The 14,264-nt window shown below is 43.6% G+C and overlaps 2 protein-coding genes across 2 annotated transcripts; one reads left to right on the top strand and one right to left on the bottom strand.

The window, feature by feature from the left end:
• Window positions 1–1,558: 1,558 nt before the first annotated feature.
• LOC104433620 (cullin-3B) lies at window positions 1,559–5,266 on the top strand. Its single transcript, XM_010046429.3, has 2 exons — window positions 1,559–2,111; window positions 2,939–5,266. Exons 1-2 carry the CDS (start codon window positions 1,948–1,950, stop codon window positions 4,974–4,976), a joined length of 2,202 nt encoding a protein of 733 aa, XP_010044731.1. The 5' UTR covers window positions 1,559–1,947; the 3' UTR covers window positions 4,977–5,266.
• Window positions 5,267–6,095: 829 nt separating this feature from the next.
• On the bottom strand, window positions 6,096–9,403 carry LOC104433621 (haloacid dehalogenase-like hydrolase domain-containing protein 3). Its single transcript, XM_010046430.3, has 9 exons — window positions 9,220–9,403; window positions 8,961–9,074; window positions 8,708–8,790; window positions 8,475–8,558; window positions 8,098–8,173; window positions 7,923–7,995; window positions 7,734–7,807; window positions 6,685–6,778; window positions 6,096–6,549 (listed from the first exon to the last, which is right to left on the bottom strand). The coding sequence occupies exons 1-9, from the start codon at window positions 9,335–9,337 to the stop codon at window positions 6,486–6,488; spliced, it is 780 nt and encodes a 259-aa protein (XP_010044732.2). The 5' UTR covers window positions 9,338–9,403; the 3' UTR covers window positions 6,096–6,485.
• Between the last annotated feature and the right edge of the window lie 4,861 nt (window positions 9,404–14,264).

Raw genomic sequence — 14,264 nt, 5'->3', positions numbered from 1 at the left:
AGATCATTGGTTGAAGGAACGAGCCAAGTCGCAATTGCAAGCATTTATCGCAACTCTTCCAAAAATTTGACTAGGTCATTTTCACTAAGCTTAACTTGTCCATTGCTATCAAGGGTGATCAATTTCAGTTTCCAATTTTTGGGACTGGGAACCGTATCGAACCATCCTAAAACCGGGAATTTGATCGAATGGACAGGTTCGGTCCAATCCCATGGAACCAATCACTTAACAAAAAAAGAAAAAAAAAGAAAAAAAGAATTGTTACTAATTTTAATTTTTATTGCTATTTTTAAGCAATTAAAAAATATATTTAAAAAAAAAGGTTGGTCGATCCATCGGTTCTTGTCCGGTTCGGTTCCCCTTCAGAACTGGGAATCTGAACAACAATGGAACTAGGAACTGGATCCATCCCTTTGAGAACCGGACCGAATCGGCCCATCCAGTCCGGTCCGAGCGATTCTCAGTTTGGGCGGTCCAACATTCTCGGTCCTAATTACTACCAAGAGGCCATTCAACTAGCGGACTGGCTTGCGATGGCCTAGAGATCGAAAAGAAAATCATTCTCGGTAACCGTTTGGTTAACAGCCCACACCCGAACTCCTTCAGGCCATCCTTTAGTTAGAGGCCCGTTCTCGTAAATTCCATGGAAGGACCAGTGGACGAATGAAAGCTTTCATTTTGCCCTAAAATCCTGATCCACTGTCGAAACACGCTTCAACACAGTGCATCTTTATAGAGTCATGAGGCAGCGTGCAGTTGGACCTTATAATTAAAAGAAAGTAATTAATACAAATATATGTGAAACTTTTAAAGACCGACGACGTTACACGTATGCTGCCACGCTAAAACTTGCACTTGCCATTAATGGCGTCAAGCCGGAAGTGCATGACACCGAAAGGGGAAGAAAAAGAATCTCCTCACTTTTGATAAAAATCAAACTTCATGAAGCAACTACGAGCCGTCCATCCCAGCTCAATTAGAGCTCAATCAGACACCAAACGTCACGTTTCAACCAAATCGTTAAACTCAATTCCAAATTCAATTATAATTGATAAAAAGCAACTCAATATATATAATGAAAATCACAAATACCAAATCATGTTAATACGATTTACAGTTAACTTACATCTTATTTGTCGCAGTCTCGAAACCACCATCTCCAAAAAGATTTTTAAAATAATAATAATAATCGTCAGTAAACATTCATTTCACTTTTTTCATTTGGCCCTCGCTCTCGACCTTGTATTTCTCTTGTCCTTCTCCCATGTTCTTTCAAAAACCATCGCCCTCCCGGTTCAATCAAACGCAGGCCATCCATGTCGACATTAAGGCGGTCCGCAAAGGACTCGGCATTCCGATGGCCAAATCTGAATCGGAGTTAGGTTATGGTTGGGAAACGAGACTTTTTTATCACAGATGAGACCAAACATGTCAATACCAACTATAGACGACCAAAAAAAGAAAAAGAAAAGTACAAATACAAATACATACAAATACAAATAATAAAATAATAAAATTAAAAATTAAAAAAAGGGGGGTTCCATTTCTCATATCTTTCCTTCGCTTCCTTCCTTCGTTTTCTTTGCTTCGCTCCTTCCCTTATTCTTCTCCTCCGTCCCGCAATCCACACTTTCTCAACCCACAAAAATCCTCCAATTTCATCCGAAATTCATCACTCCCAGGAACACCCCCAAATCCCCCCATCCCTTCTTTCCCCCTTTCTCTCGCTCTATGATCTCTTCCTTATTTCGCAATCCCTAATCGACAATCCGCCGTTCCGATTTCGGGGTACTGCTCTCGATTTTTAGGGCTCGCCGTGGTCGAAGCAATCTCGCCGATTCGCGCCCCGCGGCCACCTTTGACGTCACCGTCTCCGGGGTGGGTCCCACCGATTCGAGGTCCGGGTTGTGGGGTGGTTGGGTGGGGGAAGGAAGGAAGGAAGGAAGGATGAGCAATCCGCAGAAGAAGAGGAACTTCCAGATAGAGGCGTTCAAGCACAAGGTGGTGGTGGATCCCAAGTACGCCGACAAGACGTGGAAGATCCTGGAGCACGCCATCCACGAGATTTACAATCATAATGCCAGTGGCCTCAGCTTCGAGGAGCTCTACAGGTTCTCTCTTTCTCTCCCTTTCTTTTTCTTGAACGCCTTTCGATTCATCCGTCCATTATCGGTTCCGTTGCGATCAGTGTTCCGTGCCGATCGCGGCGGGGCGGATGATCTGCCTGCGTCGGATGTTCGGTTTGCGGCGGTGGCGGCTCGAGGCTTGTTAATCGGATGTGTGTGCGTATGGGTTGATTGGACGGTTTGGGGTGTACTGGTTTACTTTTCTTGGAGGTGGGAATTCCCTAGTTACCGAGGTTGAGCGAGACGTGTGTTCTTGGAAAGCCCCTCACGGCCTATTATGGAAGATTAGTGCGTTTACTCGTTGATGCGATATTGACTCTGATTGCGCTATTTTTTCGCGCGATGCGCTGGTCTCTTTATGTTCGGTATTTCGCCTCGTAGCGATCTTTTCCCGATTAGACATCTCTAAAAATTATGCTCCTTTAAACAGAGCTATGTTTTTGGTTTGTTTGTTAGCTGTACTATTGTGGAAGTACTTTTCGGTTTATGATCTGCTAAGTTGCACTTTGAAAGGAGATATAGACTTTGTAGGGTTATCCTTTATTGAGTACGATAAGCATCGAGATTAACGGTCGCTGTCCAACTCTTTGTTCCGCCTCCCCCTATAGGCCGTGGCCTTTTGACTGGATTACGAAACTCCCCTTTTGTATTTGTCTGATGCCAATTGGTTTGGTGCTGTTTTGGAAACGGCATCGAGGTGATGATGCATCCGCACTCTTCCTCTTTCATGCGTTGGTATTGAGTTGCATTGTGTGCGGGTGACGGTCGTAAAGTTGTGAGATTGTAATATTTTGATGTGCCTTCTTATATAGGAACGCCTACAACATGGTTCTGCACAAGTTTGGTGAGAAACTGTACTCTGGACTGGTGACAACCATGACAGCTCACCTAAAGGAAATATCAAAATCCATCGAAGATGCCCAAGGAGGTTTGTTTCTGGAGGAACTAAACAGGAAATGGAACGATCATAATAAAGCATTGCAAATGATCCGGGACATTCTCATGTACATGGATAGAACTTTCATCCAAAGTACCCGCAAAACCCCAGTTCATGAGCTTGGGTTGATTCTATGGAGGGATAATGTTATCTACTCCAGCAAGATCCGCGGTAGGCTTCTGGATACGTTACTAGAACTAGTACTTAGAGAACGGACTGGCGAGGTCATCAATCGGGGTTTGATGAGGAATATAATTAAAATGCTGATGGATTTAGGTTCTTCAGTTTATCAAGAAGAATTCGAACAGCCATTTCTGGAGGTTTCAGCCGAGTTTTACAAAGGCGAATCCCAGAAGTTTATTGAGTGTTGCGATTGTGGTGAGTATCTGAAGAAAGCTGAGAGGCGTCTTAATGAAGAAATGGAGAGGGTAACGCAGTACTTGGATGCCAAGAGTGAAGCTAAGATCACAAACGTTGTGGAGAAGGAGATGATTGCAAATCACATGCTGGCATTGGTGCACATGGAGAATTCGGGCTTGGTGAACATGCTTCTTGACGATAAGTATGAAGACTTGGGAAGGATGTACAACTTGTTTCGTCGGGTTACCAATGGTCTCTCAACTGTTCGAGACGTGATGACTTCTCATATAAGGGATATTGGCAAGCAGTTAGTTACCGATCCTGAGAGGTTGAAAGACCCTGTTGAATTTGTTCAGCGGCTTTTGGATGAAAAGGATAAGTATGATAAGATCATAAGTTCTGCTTTTAACAACGATAAGACGTTTCAGAATGCTTTGAATTCATCCTTTGAATACTTCATCAACTTGAATGCTCGTTCTCCCGAATTCATTTCGTTGTTTGTTGATGATAAATTACGCAAAGGCTTGAAGGGCGTCAGTGAGGAGGATGTGGAGGTTATTCTTGATAAGGTGATGATGTTGTTCCGCTACTTGCAAGAAAAGGATGTTTTTGAGAAGTATTATAAACAGCATTTGGCAAAAAGGCTTCTGTCTGGAAAAACTGTTTCGGATGATGCAGAACGGAGTCTCATTGTTAAGCTCAAGACTGAATGTGGATATCAATTCACTTCAAAGCTAGAAGGCATGTTCACTGATATGAAAACCTCACAAGATACAATGCAGGGTTTCTACACAAGCCACCCCGAGCTAGGAGAGGGCCCGACGTTAACTGTTCAGGTTCTAACAACAGGCTCGTGGCCCACACAACCTAGTGTGACGTGTAACTTGCCAGCTGAGATGTCGGCTCTCTGTGAGAAGTTCCGCTCATATTACCTTGGGACACACACTGGTCGGAGATTGTCTTGGCAAACAAATATGGGAACTGCAGACATAAAAGCAACTTTTGGGAAAGGGCAGAAGCATGAGTTGAACGTTTCCACATACCAGATGTGTGTACTGATGTTATTCAACAATTCTGACCGATTGAGCTATAAAGAGATTGAACAAGCTACAGAGATCCCCGCTTCAGACTTAAAGCGGTGCCTGCAATCTTTGGCATGCGTCAAGGGAAAGAATGTTCTAAGAAAGGAGCCTATGAGTAAAGATATAGGTGAGGATGATGCGTTCTTCGTCAATGATAAGTTTGCAAGTAAGTTTTACAAGGTCAAGATAGGAACAGTTGTTGCACAGAAAGAGTCAGAACCCGAAAAACAGGAAACCCGACAAAGAGTGGAGGAGGACCGGAAGCCCCAAATTGAGGCTGCAATAGTGAGAATCATGAAATCAAGGAGGGTGTTGGATCATAATAATATAATAACAGAGGTGACGAAGCAGCTGCAGTCGAGGTTTTTGGCCAATCCCACTGAGATAAAGAAGCGGATCGAGTCTCTCATCGAGCGTGATTTCTTGGAGAGAGATAATGTGGATAGGAAGCTGTACCGCTACTTGGCTTAGATGAAGTGGTTTGGGCAGATTACATTTTCGCTTTTGGGAATGCTGGAATTTGCAAATGGTTTGTACTCTATTCGCTCAGTGGAAAAATTATTTTGAAACTTCTTCAAGAGGTTCCATTTAGTTTCAAAATTTGAGTTGCTCAATTTGGTCAGACTACTTTAGCCCCCCCTCCGCCTTTCTCTCCCCTCCAGGAGTAGAAATCAAAAAGAATGCATTTTCATTGCAATACTTTACTTCCTGTGACCTCTAAGGCAGATTTCAGCCCCATCCAAGAGGTTAAGTTTTATTGATGGATGCGTAGTTTTGCTTTTTTACTTTGAACTGCAATTCAATATTTTGAACCAAGGTCTGAAGGACAAGAACGTCGAGAATTCAAGGGATCTGAGTTCTGCATCTCCTTCTTTTTGCCATATTTGAGTTCTGCATCTCGGCGGGCTATCAATCTGTTCCAGCGTGTTGTATGAGTAGTGTGCTCATTTGTGTGATAATTTGCTGCCGGATGTGCGCTGGCTGTCACCTCTCAATGCAAATGCCTCGGGATTAATTTCGGATTCTAGCTCCCAAAGAGCTTGATTTTGGGCACCCCGTCCCTAATACACTTTCAATGTTCTGAGGCAGCATCTACATCGCTTGCCCTTACGCAAGTCCGTACGGTCTGGCTAAGATATATTTAAAATGCTGATACAAAACCGTTCCCATGTTCTGCCATTCGTACTAATGGCCGCCGAATCTTTGATCATGGCAATGCCGAGTATAGTCTAAATACTAGAAACTCCAGGCTTTCCGCTTCATGGAGCTGGCGACATGGTCAAGTCTACATGGATTAGCCATTAAGAGGAACAATCTAAGTCCGAAGTTGAGGATAACATTGAAAGTCTTCACAGTCGCGACCGTTGGCTGATAATAGTCAGTTCTGCGAGATAGTCTCCATGAAATGAAAAAGATCATAGACGTAAGATTGGCTGAATACAAGTTGTAATTTGAGAAGAAATTAATCACAGCCAATTAAGGTAACTTCGTCTTTTGGCCTTGCTCACGGCACATGCTGCAGTCCCGACCTTAGCTTCTCTCCATCTGACAGTATCAAAGATTCCTAAGAAGCTAATAGAATGTTTGAACTGTATCAAAACAAAAAATATCTGCATCTTAATTTGCATATTGCCATGTTTCTCAAACACTCAATTGTCGAAATGCATGTCTAACACGGTAGACACCCAAAGGCCATTGAACTTTTTATTCATAATCACCAACGACAAAAGAAGACACCGTTGCGTAAATTGTTAAAGGATTATTGGCAGTTGGGAGCGACAAAAAGCCACATAATTCATAAGAAGCCATTCCCCAAAATATCAAGCTTCTGATGCTTCCATCACTCGTGCTCCTAAATATTTCAATTTTCCAATAACAAGATGGCCATCCTCCTTATGGGAACATTTCAGCAGCCCAAAGCACAGAAAAGATTGGTACAACTAGAACGATGTTGAAGAACAATTAATTCCTTGATATCATTTAGACGTGAATGAGCATGCGGTTTAATATATCTGAGAATGTCTTCACATCTCTGCCCCACAACCTGATCAAGAAAACAGTTGATGAGAATGATAAGCATCAGTTTCATCGGTACAAAAAATAAAGCTGCTAACAAAGGGATGGAAAATGTTCGAGAACGGTGCATGATTTAATCTGTACTAAGTCAAAGAAGGTTCACCAGCACTCAATCCCCATGACAGCAGCACCGTATTTGTCAGCCTTTTCATCATCCCCTATATGTATTGCTCTACTAGGTTCCACTTCAAGTTGATCTGAAAGATCATCAGGCATTATAAGGATCCAGATGCACAACTTATATTCCATGGTAATAGAAAATAATTCCAGCGTATACAATGCGTATGAGTTTCATGAAAGCCTAACTTCTAAGAGATTCATACAGAAATTGTAGCACACACATGAAACAAGGAGTAAGAAAAGTCGATTGAATGACAATGACAAAGTTACAATCTCTAAAACTCTAGTATTTTTAGCACATGCAAAATTTCATAAATACATATACACCTAAAAGGGGAGCCACCGCCACTCGCCCCTTTCCAGCCTTCTAGATCAGCCAAAAAAGCAGGAGATTCATACACAAAAAAAGGTTTGTAGCATAGATTTAATGCTCATAAGAGTCCTGCTGAAACTAAGAAGAACAGAACACCCCCGGGAGGGGGAATGTGCAACAAAATAGATGGTAACCCTTGACATCCTCAAGAAGACAACCCGACATGATTCAGTTTTCAATTTAGATTTCTTCCTTTTGGAATAATATCATACCAAACATTAGTGTGAAACCAAAAGGCCAAGAAACTAATAAGGCGAATCGTGATACTAAATACTGTCATGATGGCATAGTACTATCAATCAAGCAGGAACCCTACGCAATTCACGCCACACTGATATTCGTGAACTGTCACTTCATAAGGCCACAAAGGAACTGTTCAATAACATATTCAATCCTTCGACCAAAAAAAAATGACTTTTGACTCCTTCAACTCATTTTAGACAATAACTACGCTGAACTAAGACGTTATGCGATGGCAAGAAAAGGTCATAATGCAAAGTAGATGACTGAAAATTTCCAGCCAAGACTTACGTGTGCTGTTTAAAGGTTGAGAATAAAAAGGGAAACGCAAGATTAATTAACCGTTACTCAAGATTGTGAATTGTTGCTTTCATAATTTCACTAGGATTGCAAATGAAATTCTCCAACTAGATACATACCTAGAGCAGCTTTGAATATTCCAGGATCTGGCTTCTCATATCCCACTTCTGAGGATACAATTACAGCATCAAACCTGAAACATTATCAACCAAATAAATGCTTACAGTAGTGCATAACCTAATCTTAAGAACCACCTTGTTCAATAAGTTATTGCAAAATCAAAAGATGAAGAGAAGCCTAATGCTCACAGATCCACAATGTTTAAGTCCTTCAGTAGCTTCCTCAACCGGATGTCAAAGTTGGACACGACAGCCAACTTAACTGTAATTCCACCAACCACATTAGTGAAGAAGGCTACAAGAAATCGTGGCTAATGGTTCTTATCTTAGCAGAAGATGAAGAAGAATACTTGATGAATATGACCTCCAGTATCTTTCAGAGTACTCATTGTCTCATAAGCTCCAGCAGGAAGGTGCCATGCATTACCGTCTGCATAGTACTGTGAAGCAAGTTCATTTAGATATCACCCACAAGGACCAAAATTTGATATAGTGAAAGGTAATTCCCATACAAGTCGAAAGCTATTTAATCTACCTAGAAATATTTCTAGTATTCTTTGAGAAGTAAGTAATGCACTCAACAAGTTTTGAAAGTAAGTTAACTCATTCTTGCTCAAGTCGAGTGCAATGTGGTGTGGGTGGCCTACATTGTTTGTCTTTCGAGTATCTATTGGAGATGCTAAGAAAGAAGGGAAAGATAGAAGAAAACATGCTGGACATTCTTGTCTCTAAAAACTTTACCTGGTAAACTTCTTCAAAATAGTCGTGGTCTGCACAACCGGTAGCTTCCGACACGACAAGTCTCCAGAACGGCCTCCCATCTCCCTGATAAACAGAACAAAATCAGTAAAAATGCATATACAACTAAGTACGAAGAAGGATTCTCTTGGAGCAAGAGCATGTGGAAAACCTGGGAAAAGGGTAAAAGAAATTCAAATGCATACCTCAACAGAAAAAGAGAACCATATATGTACCTGGTAACGAAGCTTCTCAGGCCAGGGAGCAGAAAAGGCCCTCTTGAATCCTCGCTTGATATCGGCGGGACTCGCGGCAAGACCTGCGAAGCGAGCATAACCATCCGCTCATCACCGCATCATACACGCATTCCTACCTAAAAATCGAAACTTGCAATTGACCATGATCTGCCCACATTCCCAAAAGCCGCAATTCAGCACGCGAACACGCGAGCCGACGAGAACGGCGGGGCGGAGGAGTCGAGAGACGGACCGTATTTGGCTCCGATGGAGGCGTAAGTCTCCTCCACCGGCTTCGCCAGCTGAAGCAGGGTGCCGCCCGCGTCGAGCAACAGCGCGTCGTACGCCGCTCTCCTCGCATCGCTCCCTGCATCCACACGAGCCGCCGGAAATTGCGAAGGGAAAAAAAAAAAACAAAAAATGGAAAGAAAGATCGAATCGAGTCTCGATCGCGGGAATCGCCGACGATCGAAGCGGAGAAAATGAGGGAGCGACTGCACGAGGAGCGGGACCTGAATGGAGGAGCACGGAAGGGACGCGAACTCGCCTGGAGCGATGGAGAGCGAGACTGCTTCGAGCGGTGAAGGAGAGAAGGCTGGATTGAGCCAACTTCGCCAACCCACCTTCCATGGCTTTCTTCCCCTGCTCTGCTGCGCGTGCTCGACGAAGCCTCGTCACGGCGTTGCTAATGCTAACTAACTCACACAAAAAGAAAACCGAAAAAAAAGAAACATAATATATATATACATACTTTAATACCTGAAAAATCATAAATTTATATACTTGTGACAAATTTATCTCAAACTATTTTCTTTATCATGAAAAATCGCAAATTGATACACCTACAAAAAATTTATCCCAAACTAACTATAGAAAATCATAAACCGGTATACTAATTTATTTTTATTTTTATTTTTATTTTATTTTTTTTTTGGTAAAAGGTAAATAAATATAAAAAGGGAAGGACAAATACAAAAGATCGGATCCATAACCTACACTCTCAGATCAAGAGTGAAGGAGAGCCGATGTAAAAGAAAAGCTAGACAAATAAGGAAGAGGGAACTACAACCGCAGCGGGGAAGACCCTCCGCAACAACCAGAACGGAAAGAACGGAGAGAACTAAAACAAAGCGAGCAGAAACACGATCATTGAGCAGAAAAGACCGCCGGATCGAATCCCCAGCACCTTTGAAGTCTTTTGTTCCTCGGAGAAGGAGAGACCTTCGAAAAAGAGATAGCTCTATCTCTAAGCGATTTGATAAGATGATTCTTAAGTGCGTAAATAGCAAGCTGTCTCATCCCGGAAGATAGCGGCGTTCCTCATCTTCCAGATCAAATGGCATAAAGCACCGAAAGAGAAACAAACCATCTTGTGATAGAAGTCTTTGCCCTTTGAAAAACTTGGTAACCCAAGTAAGTAATTCATTCCAACTTGTTTTTCCATGGGATGTTGCGGTGGCGGCCCAAAGAAGGCCGGAGGAGCCAAAGTGCGACAACCAAAGAAAAGATGATTAACGAGTCCGGAACTTCATTACAAAAACACAAACACAATAATCAATTCTCCCATAGGATAATAGCAACGTCGAGTAGGAAGACGGTTCTTCGTTATGAGCCACAAAATGAATTGATAACGAGGTGCGAGGGCATTATCCCAAACAAAGGAAGCCCTTTGGACGGGATTCATTTTTACCCCGATAAAATCCCAAGCCGAAGCAACAGAAAAACTTACCCAAAGATTCATGACACCAAATGAATTTGTCGTGCATAGATGATAAGGGCGGGAGGGCAATTGACCATCTTTCTAGGAGACTTTTAAGAGCAAAGCACCAACCGGAGTATACGGATCGGCGGCTACGCACAGGTTCGGAAGACCAATGGACTCCTAAACGCCGGAGGAACACACGAATCCAACGGCCCACATGAGAGCCAATAATTGTGCCATAGCGAAATGGAGTAACCATTACCAACAATCCACCTAAACGACGAACGAAAATATGGTCCGAGTGGAGGATCTTTTTCCACATCCAGGAGCACGTCCTCGGAGTATTGGCAATCCAGAAATTCTTCTTTTCGAAATACCGAGTGAATCCAACGGCACCATAACGATTCTTTGTCGAGAAAAGAATCCATAAGTACTTGACCGTGGAAGCCCTATTGCATTGCTTAATGTTACGAACGCCGAGACCCCCTTCACCCTTGGGGCAGCAAATATCCTCCCAAGCCACTTTGGCTCCTCCTCGGCCCAACGAAGTTCCCTTCCAGAGAAATTGCCTCATTATGCGTTCCACATCCGCAAGAACCGACGCAGAAGAGTGAATACACTCGTCCAAGAAGCTTGGATAGAGTGAAGGACGAACGTATCACCTGAAGCCTACCGCAAAAGAGAGAAACGGCGTCCGAGATTGAATGGGCAGCGGTGATACTGTCTGTCAATGCAATATAATCGGCTCATTGGAGTCTAGAAGAAATAATAGGAACACCAAGGTACCGGACTGGAAGTTTTCCTTCCTGGAAACCGAACGCCCATAGGATCTTGTTCCGGCTAGAAAGCTCACCGCCAGCCATGAAAATTTCACTCTTGCGCTTGTTTGGAAGCAGACCACTCCAGGCAGAGAACAAATCAAGCCCTGTTTTGAGCATAACAATCAAAGGCCAATCCGCTTGACAGAACAAGAACACATCGTCAGCAAAGAAAAGATGGGAGAGCTGAATTGGCTTACATCTCCAGTAATACTTAAAGTTCGGATTGGAGGTACGAGACATCAATATGCCAGACAAGACTTCCATCACCAACGTAAAGAGGTATGGAGACATTGGGTCCCCTTGCCTTACACCTCTACCGCCGGAAAGAACCCATGAAGGTCACCGTTGATAGATATAGAGAAGGTAGGAGATCGAACACAAGCCATAACCAACTTTATGAAGTGCGAAGGAAACTGAAAAGCCTACAACACAAGCTGTAAAAAGTCCCAATCGAGGGTATCATACGCCTTATGAAAATCTACCTTAATGGCACACTTGGGTAGATACGGAGTAAGATGGAAACCTGCAAATAGTTCCTGGGCCAATAAAATGTTGTCCCTCATTCTCCTACCCTTAACAAAAGCGTTCTGGGATTGACTAATCACATCCCTTAAAACCCCAGCTATACAATTAGCTAGAATCTTAGTGATCACCTTATAAATTGTGTTGCAACAAGCAATTGGTCTGAAGTCCGTGACTGTAGTGGCATTAGGGACCTTCGGAACAAGAGCAATAATGGTTGCATTTACTTCTTTCAAAAGCTTAGCATTCCGGAAGAAGTCATGCACCGATTGAAGCACAATAGAACCAACAGTGTCCCAGCAGGTTTTAAAAAAATCAACAGGAAAACCATCAGGGCCCGGGGCCTTACCTTTTGCCAATGAGAATAGTGTGTTCTTGATCTCAGAGTCTGAGATGGGCACGTCAAGAGCAGCAACTTGATCAAGGGAGAGAGGGTTACGAATGTACTGCCGCACCTCCTCTATAGATGGCCTGATCAAGCCTTCCTTCGGGGACAGGAGGTCAGAGAAATAATCAACAAAAACCTGGGGAACCAAGAGAGGATCAGTGACGATAGTTCCAGCAGGGTCTTTTACCGAAAGAATTCGGTTTAAGAGGTGTCTTCGTTTCATAGATTGATGGAAAAACTTCGTGTTCCTATCTCCCTCTTTTAGCCATTTGACTCTAGACTTCTGCTTGTAGAATGATTCTTCATGAGATCTCAACTGAACAAATGTACGATGACATTCCCTTTCTTCTTGGGCAAGAGCGACATCCCCCGGATTGGCCTGGAGCTGGTTCTGGGCTACCGCCAAAGAGTTCCTCGCATCAGCAACCTTAGCCGAAATATCAGAGAAGGCATCTCGATTGAGAGATTTTAGGAGCGACTTCACCCTCTTAAGCTTGGAGACCAGCTAGAACATAGGAACTCCAACAATAGGGGAATTCCAAGCCCTCTGAATGGTGGCAATAAAAACTGGATGATGCGTCCGGTAATTAAAAAATTTGAATGGCTTACTCCGATTAGAAGGTCATGACACTCTAACAATCATCGGGCGGTGATCCGATATACCGGGATTCGAAATTAGCCTCCGAGTAAGAGAAGCGAGTATTCCACTCACCATTGACGAGAACACGATCAATTTTCCTCAATTTCTTTGCCTCGCGGAAGAAGTGGACCAAGTATATCGGCACCCAACATACCTTAGGTCACTCGTTCGGCTTGGGACGAGGCATTGAGAGAATTCATCGAAGCGGGGAATCCGGTTCGTAGCACCTCCAATACGATCGGAGGGGTCCTTGATCGCGTTAAAATCACCAGCCACAAGCCGGGGGAAATCTTTGGAAGATATCGCTATAAAGACAGAGGTCTTCCCACAGGGGACGACGCCGGGAAAACGAGTGTTCCCCATAAATAGCAGATACACAACAGCATACACCGGAACTATTAAACTTAAGCATGCCATGAATAACTTGATCGCTGATTGAAATAGAAGAAAAAGAGATCAAGTCTGGGTTCCACCCGACTCAAATCCTACCACGCGGGGAGAACTCGCAGTTGGAAATCCAATTCCAACCCCTAATAAGGGTGGAAGAGATGGAATCAAAAGATGATCAGGCACCTTAGTTTCCAAGAGGCCAATGAAACAGAGATTATTAACACGCACAAACCGCCTAATTTCAGCCCGCCTAAGGGGATCCAAAATGCCTCTAATATTCCAAAAGCCGATTATCATTCCAAAAAACAACAGAGCCGGATTACCTCTTCCTGGTGGTCCTCTTCGCCGTAGCCGATGCTTTCGGGACTGCAGCAGGAGGGGAATCAGGAAGAAGGCGCAGGAGCTGGTCCTGGAGGATAGGAGCCTTTGTAGGCGGCTTTCCTTTCAAAATAGGTTTCAGTACAGATTGAGCCTCATCATCAGTAGAAGCACTGTGGATACTGGAGTTAGAAATATCATCCGAGCTCTCTGAATTATTCACCTGAGTAGAAGCTCCTTCACACGACGGTTGAGGAGATTCATTATGATAGCTCCAGAAGTTGGCCTTCGTCAGTGGACTGATAGAGACCAAACGAAACAGCTGCAGCAGCGGCAGCAGCAACTTTTGTTGCTTTCCTCTTCTGCTTCTTATTTCTACGCTTCACTTTTATCCATTCCTGTTCCTCTGATATAGATTCAGACTCAACAACAGAAGGCTTGGCCGGATTGGCCTTAGGTGATTCCTAGGGGCCTTCCAAGTCTCTCCTAGGTGAACTCGGCTCCCCTAAGTACCCCGCTCTGGGGGAACTCTGCAGCGGCGGCATTACATTTGAGTTGTCCATGCCTAAGGTAGGATGAACGGCCACTCCTTTACCTTTTTCAAGCAGGGGAGCCTTGTCTTTAGCCTGAGCATGATTAGGTTCGGCCTCAACGCTCCCATCACCAGGCAACTGATGCTCTGATTCATTGGCATCCACATTGCATTTGTGGCCAAATATTCTACATTTCATACAGGCGAGGGGCCTCCATTCGTATTCAACATCAACAACTACGAG

This window comes from Eucalyptus grandis, chromosome 2, assembly GCF_016545825.1.
Source record: "Eucalyptus grandis isolate ANBG69807.140 chromosome 2, ASM1654582v1, whole genome shotgun sequence".
Taxonomy (NCBI): domain Eukaryota; kingdom Viridiplantae; phylum Streptophyta; class Magnoliopsida; order Myrtales; family Myrtaceae; genus Eucalyptus; species Eucalyptus grandis.
This window is presented reverse-complemented; position numbering and strand designations above follow the sequence as displayed.

Coding starts and splice junctions, on each gene's coding strand:
- LOC104433620 (XM_010046429.3), top strand. CDS start 1,948: ATGAGCAATCCGCAGAAGAAGAGGAACTTCCAGATAGAGGCGTTCAAG. Junction 2,112..2,938: donor AGCTTCGAGGAGCTCTACAG/GTTCTCTCTTTC, acceptor CTTCTTATATAG/GAACGCCTACAACATGGTTC.
- LOC104433621 (XM_010046430.3), bottom strand. CDS start 9,337: ATGGAAGGTGGGTTGGCGAAGTTGGCTCAATCCAGCCTTCTCTCCTTC. Junction 9,075..9,219: donor TTCCGTGCTCCTCCATTCAG/GTCCCGCTCCTC, acceptor GTGTGGATGCAG/GGAGCGATGCGAGGAGAGCG. Junction 7,808..7,922: donor GACTTAAACATTGTGGATCT/GTGAGCATTAGG, acceptor ATAATGTTTCAG/GTTTGATGCTGTAATTGTAT.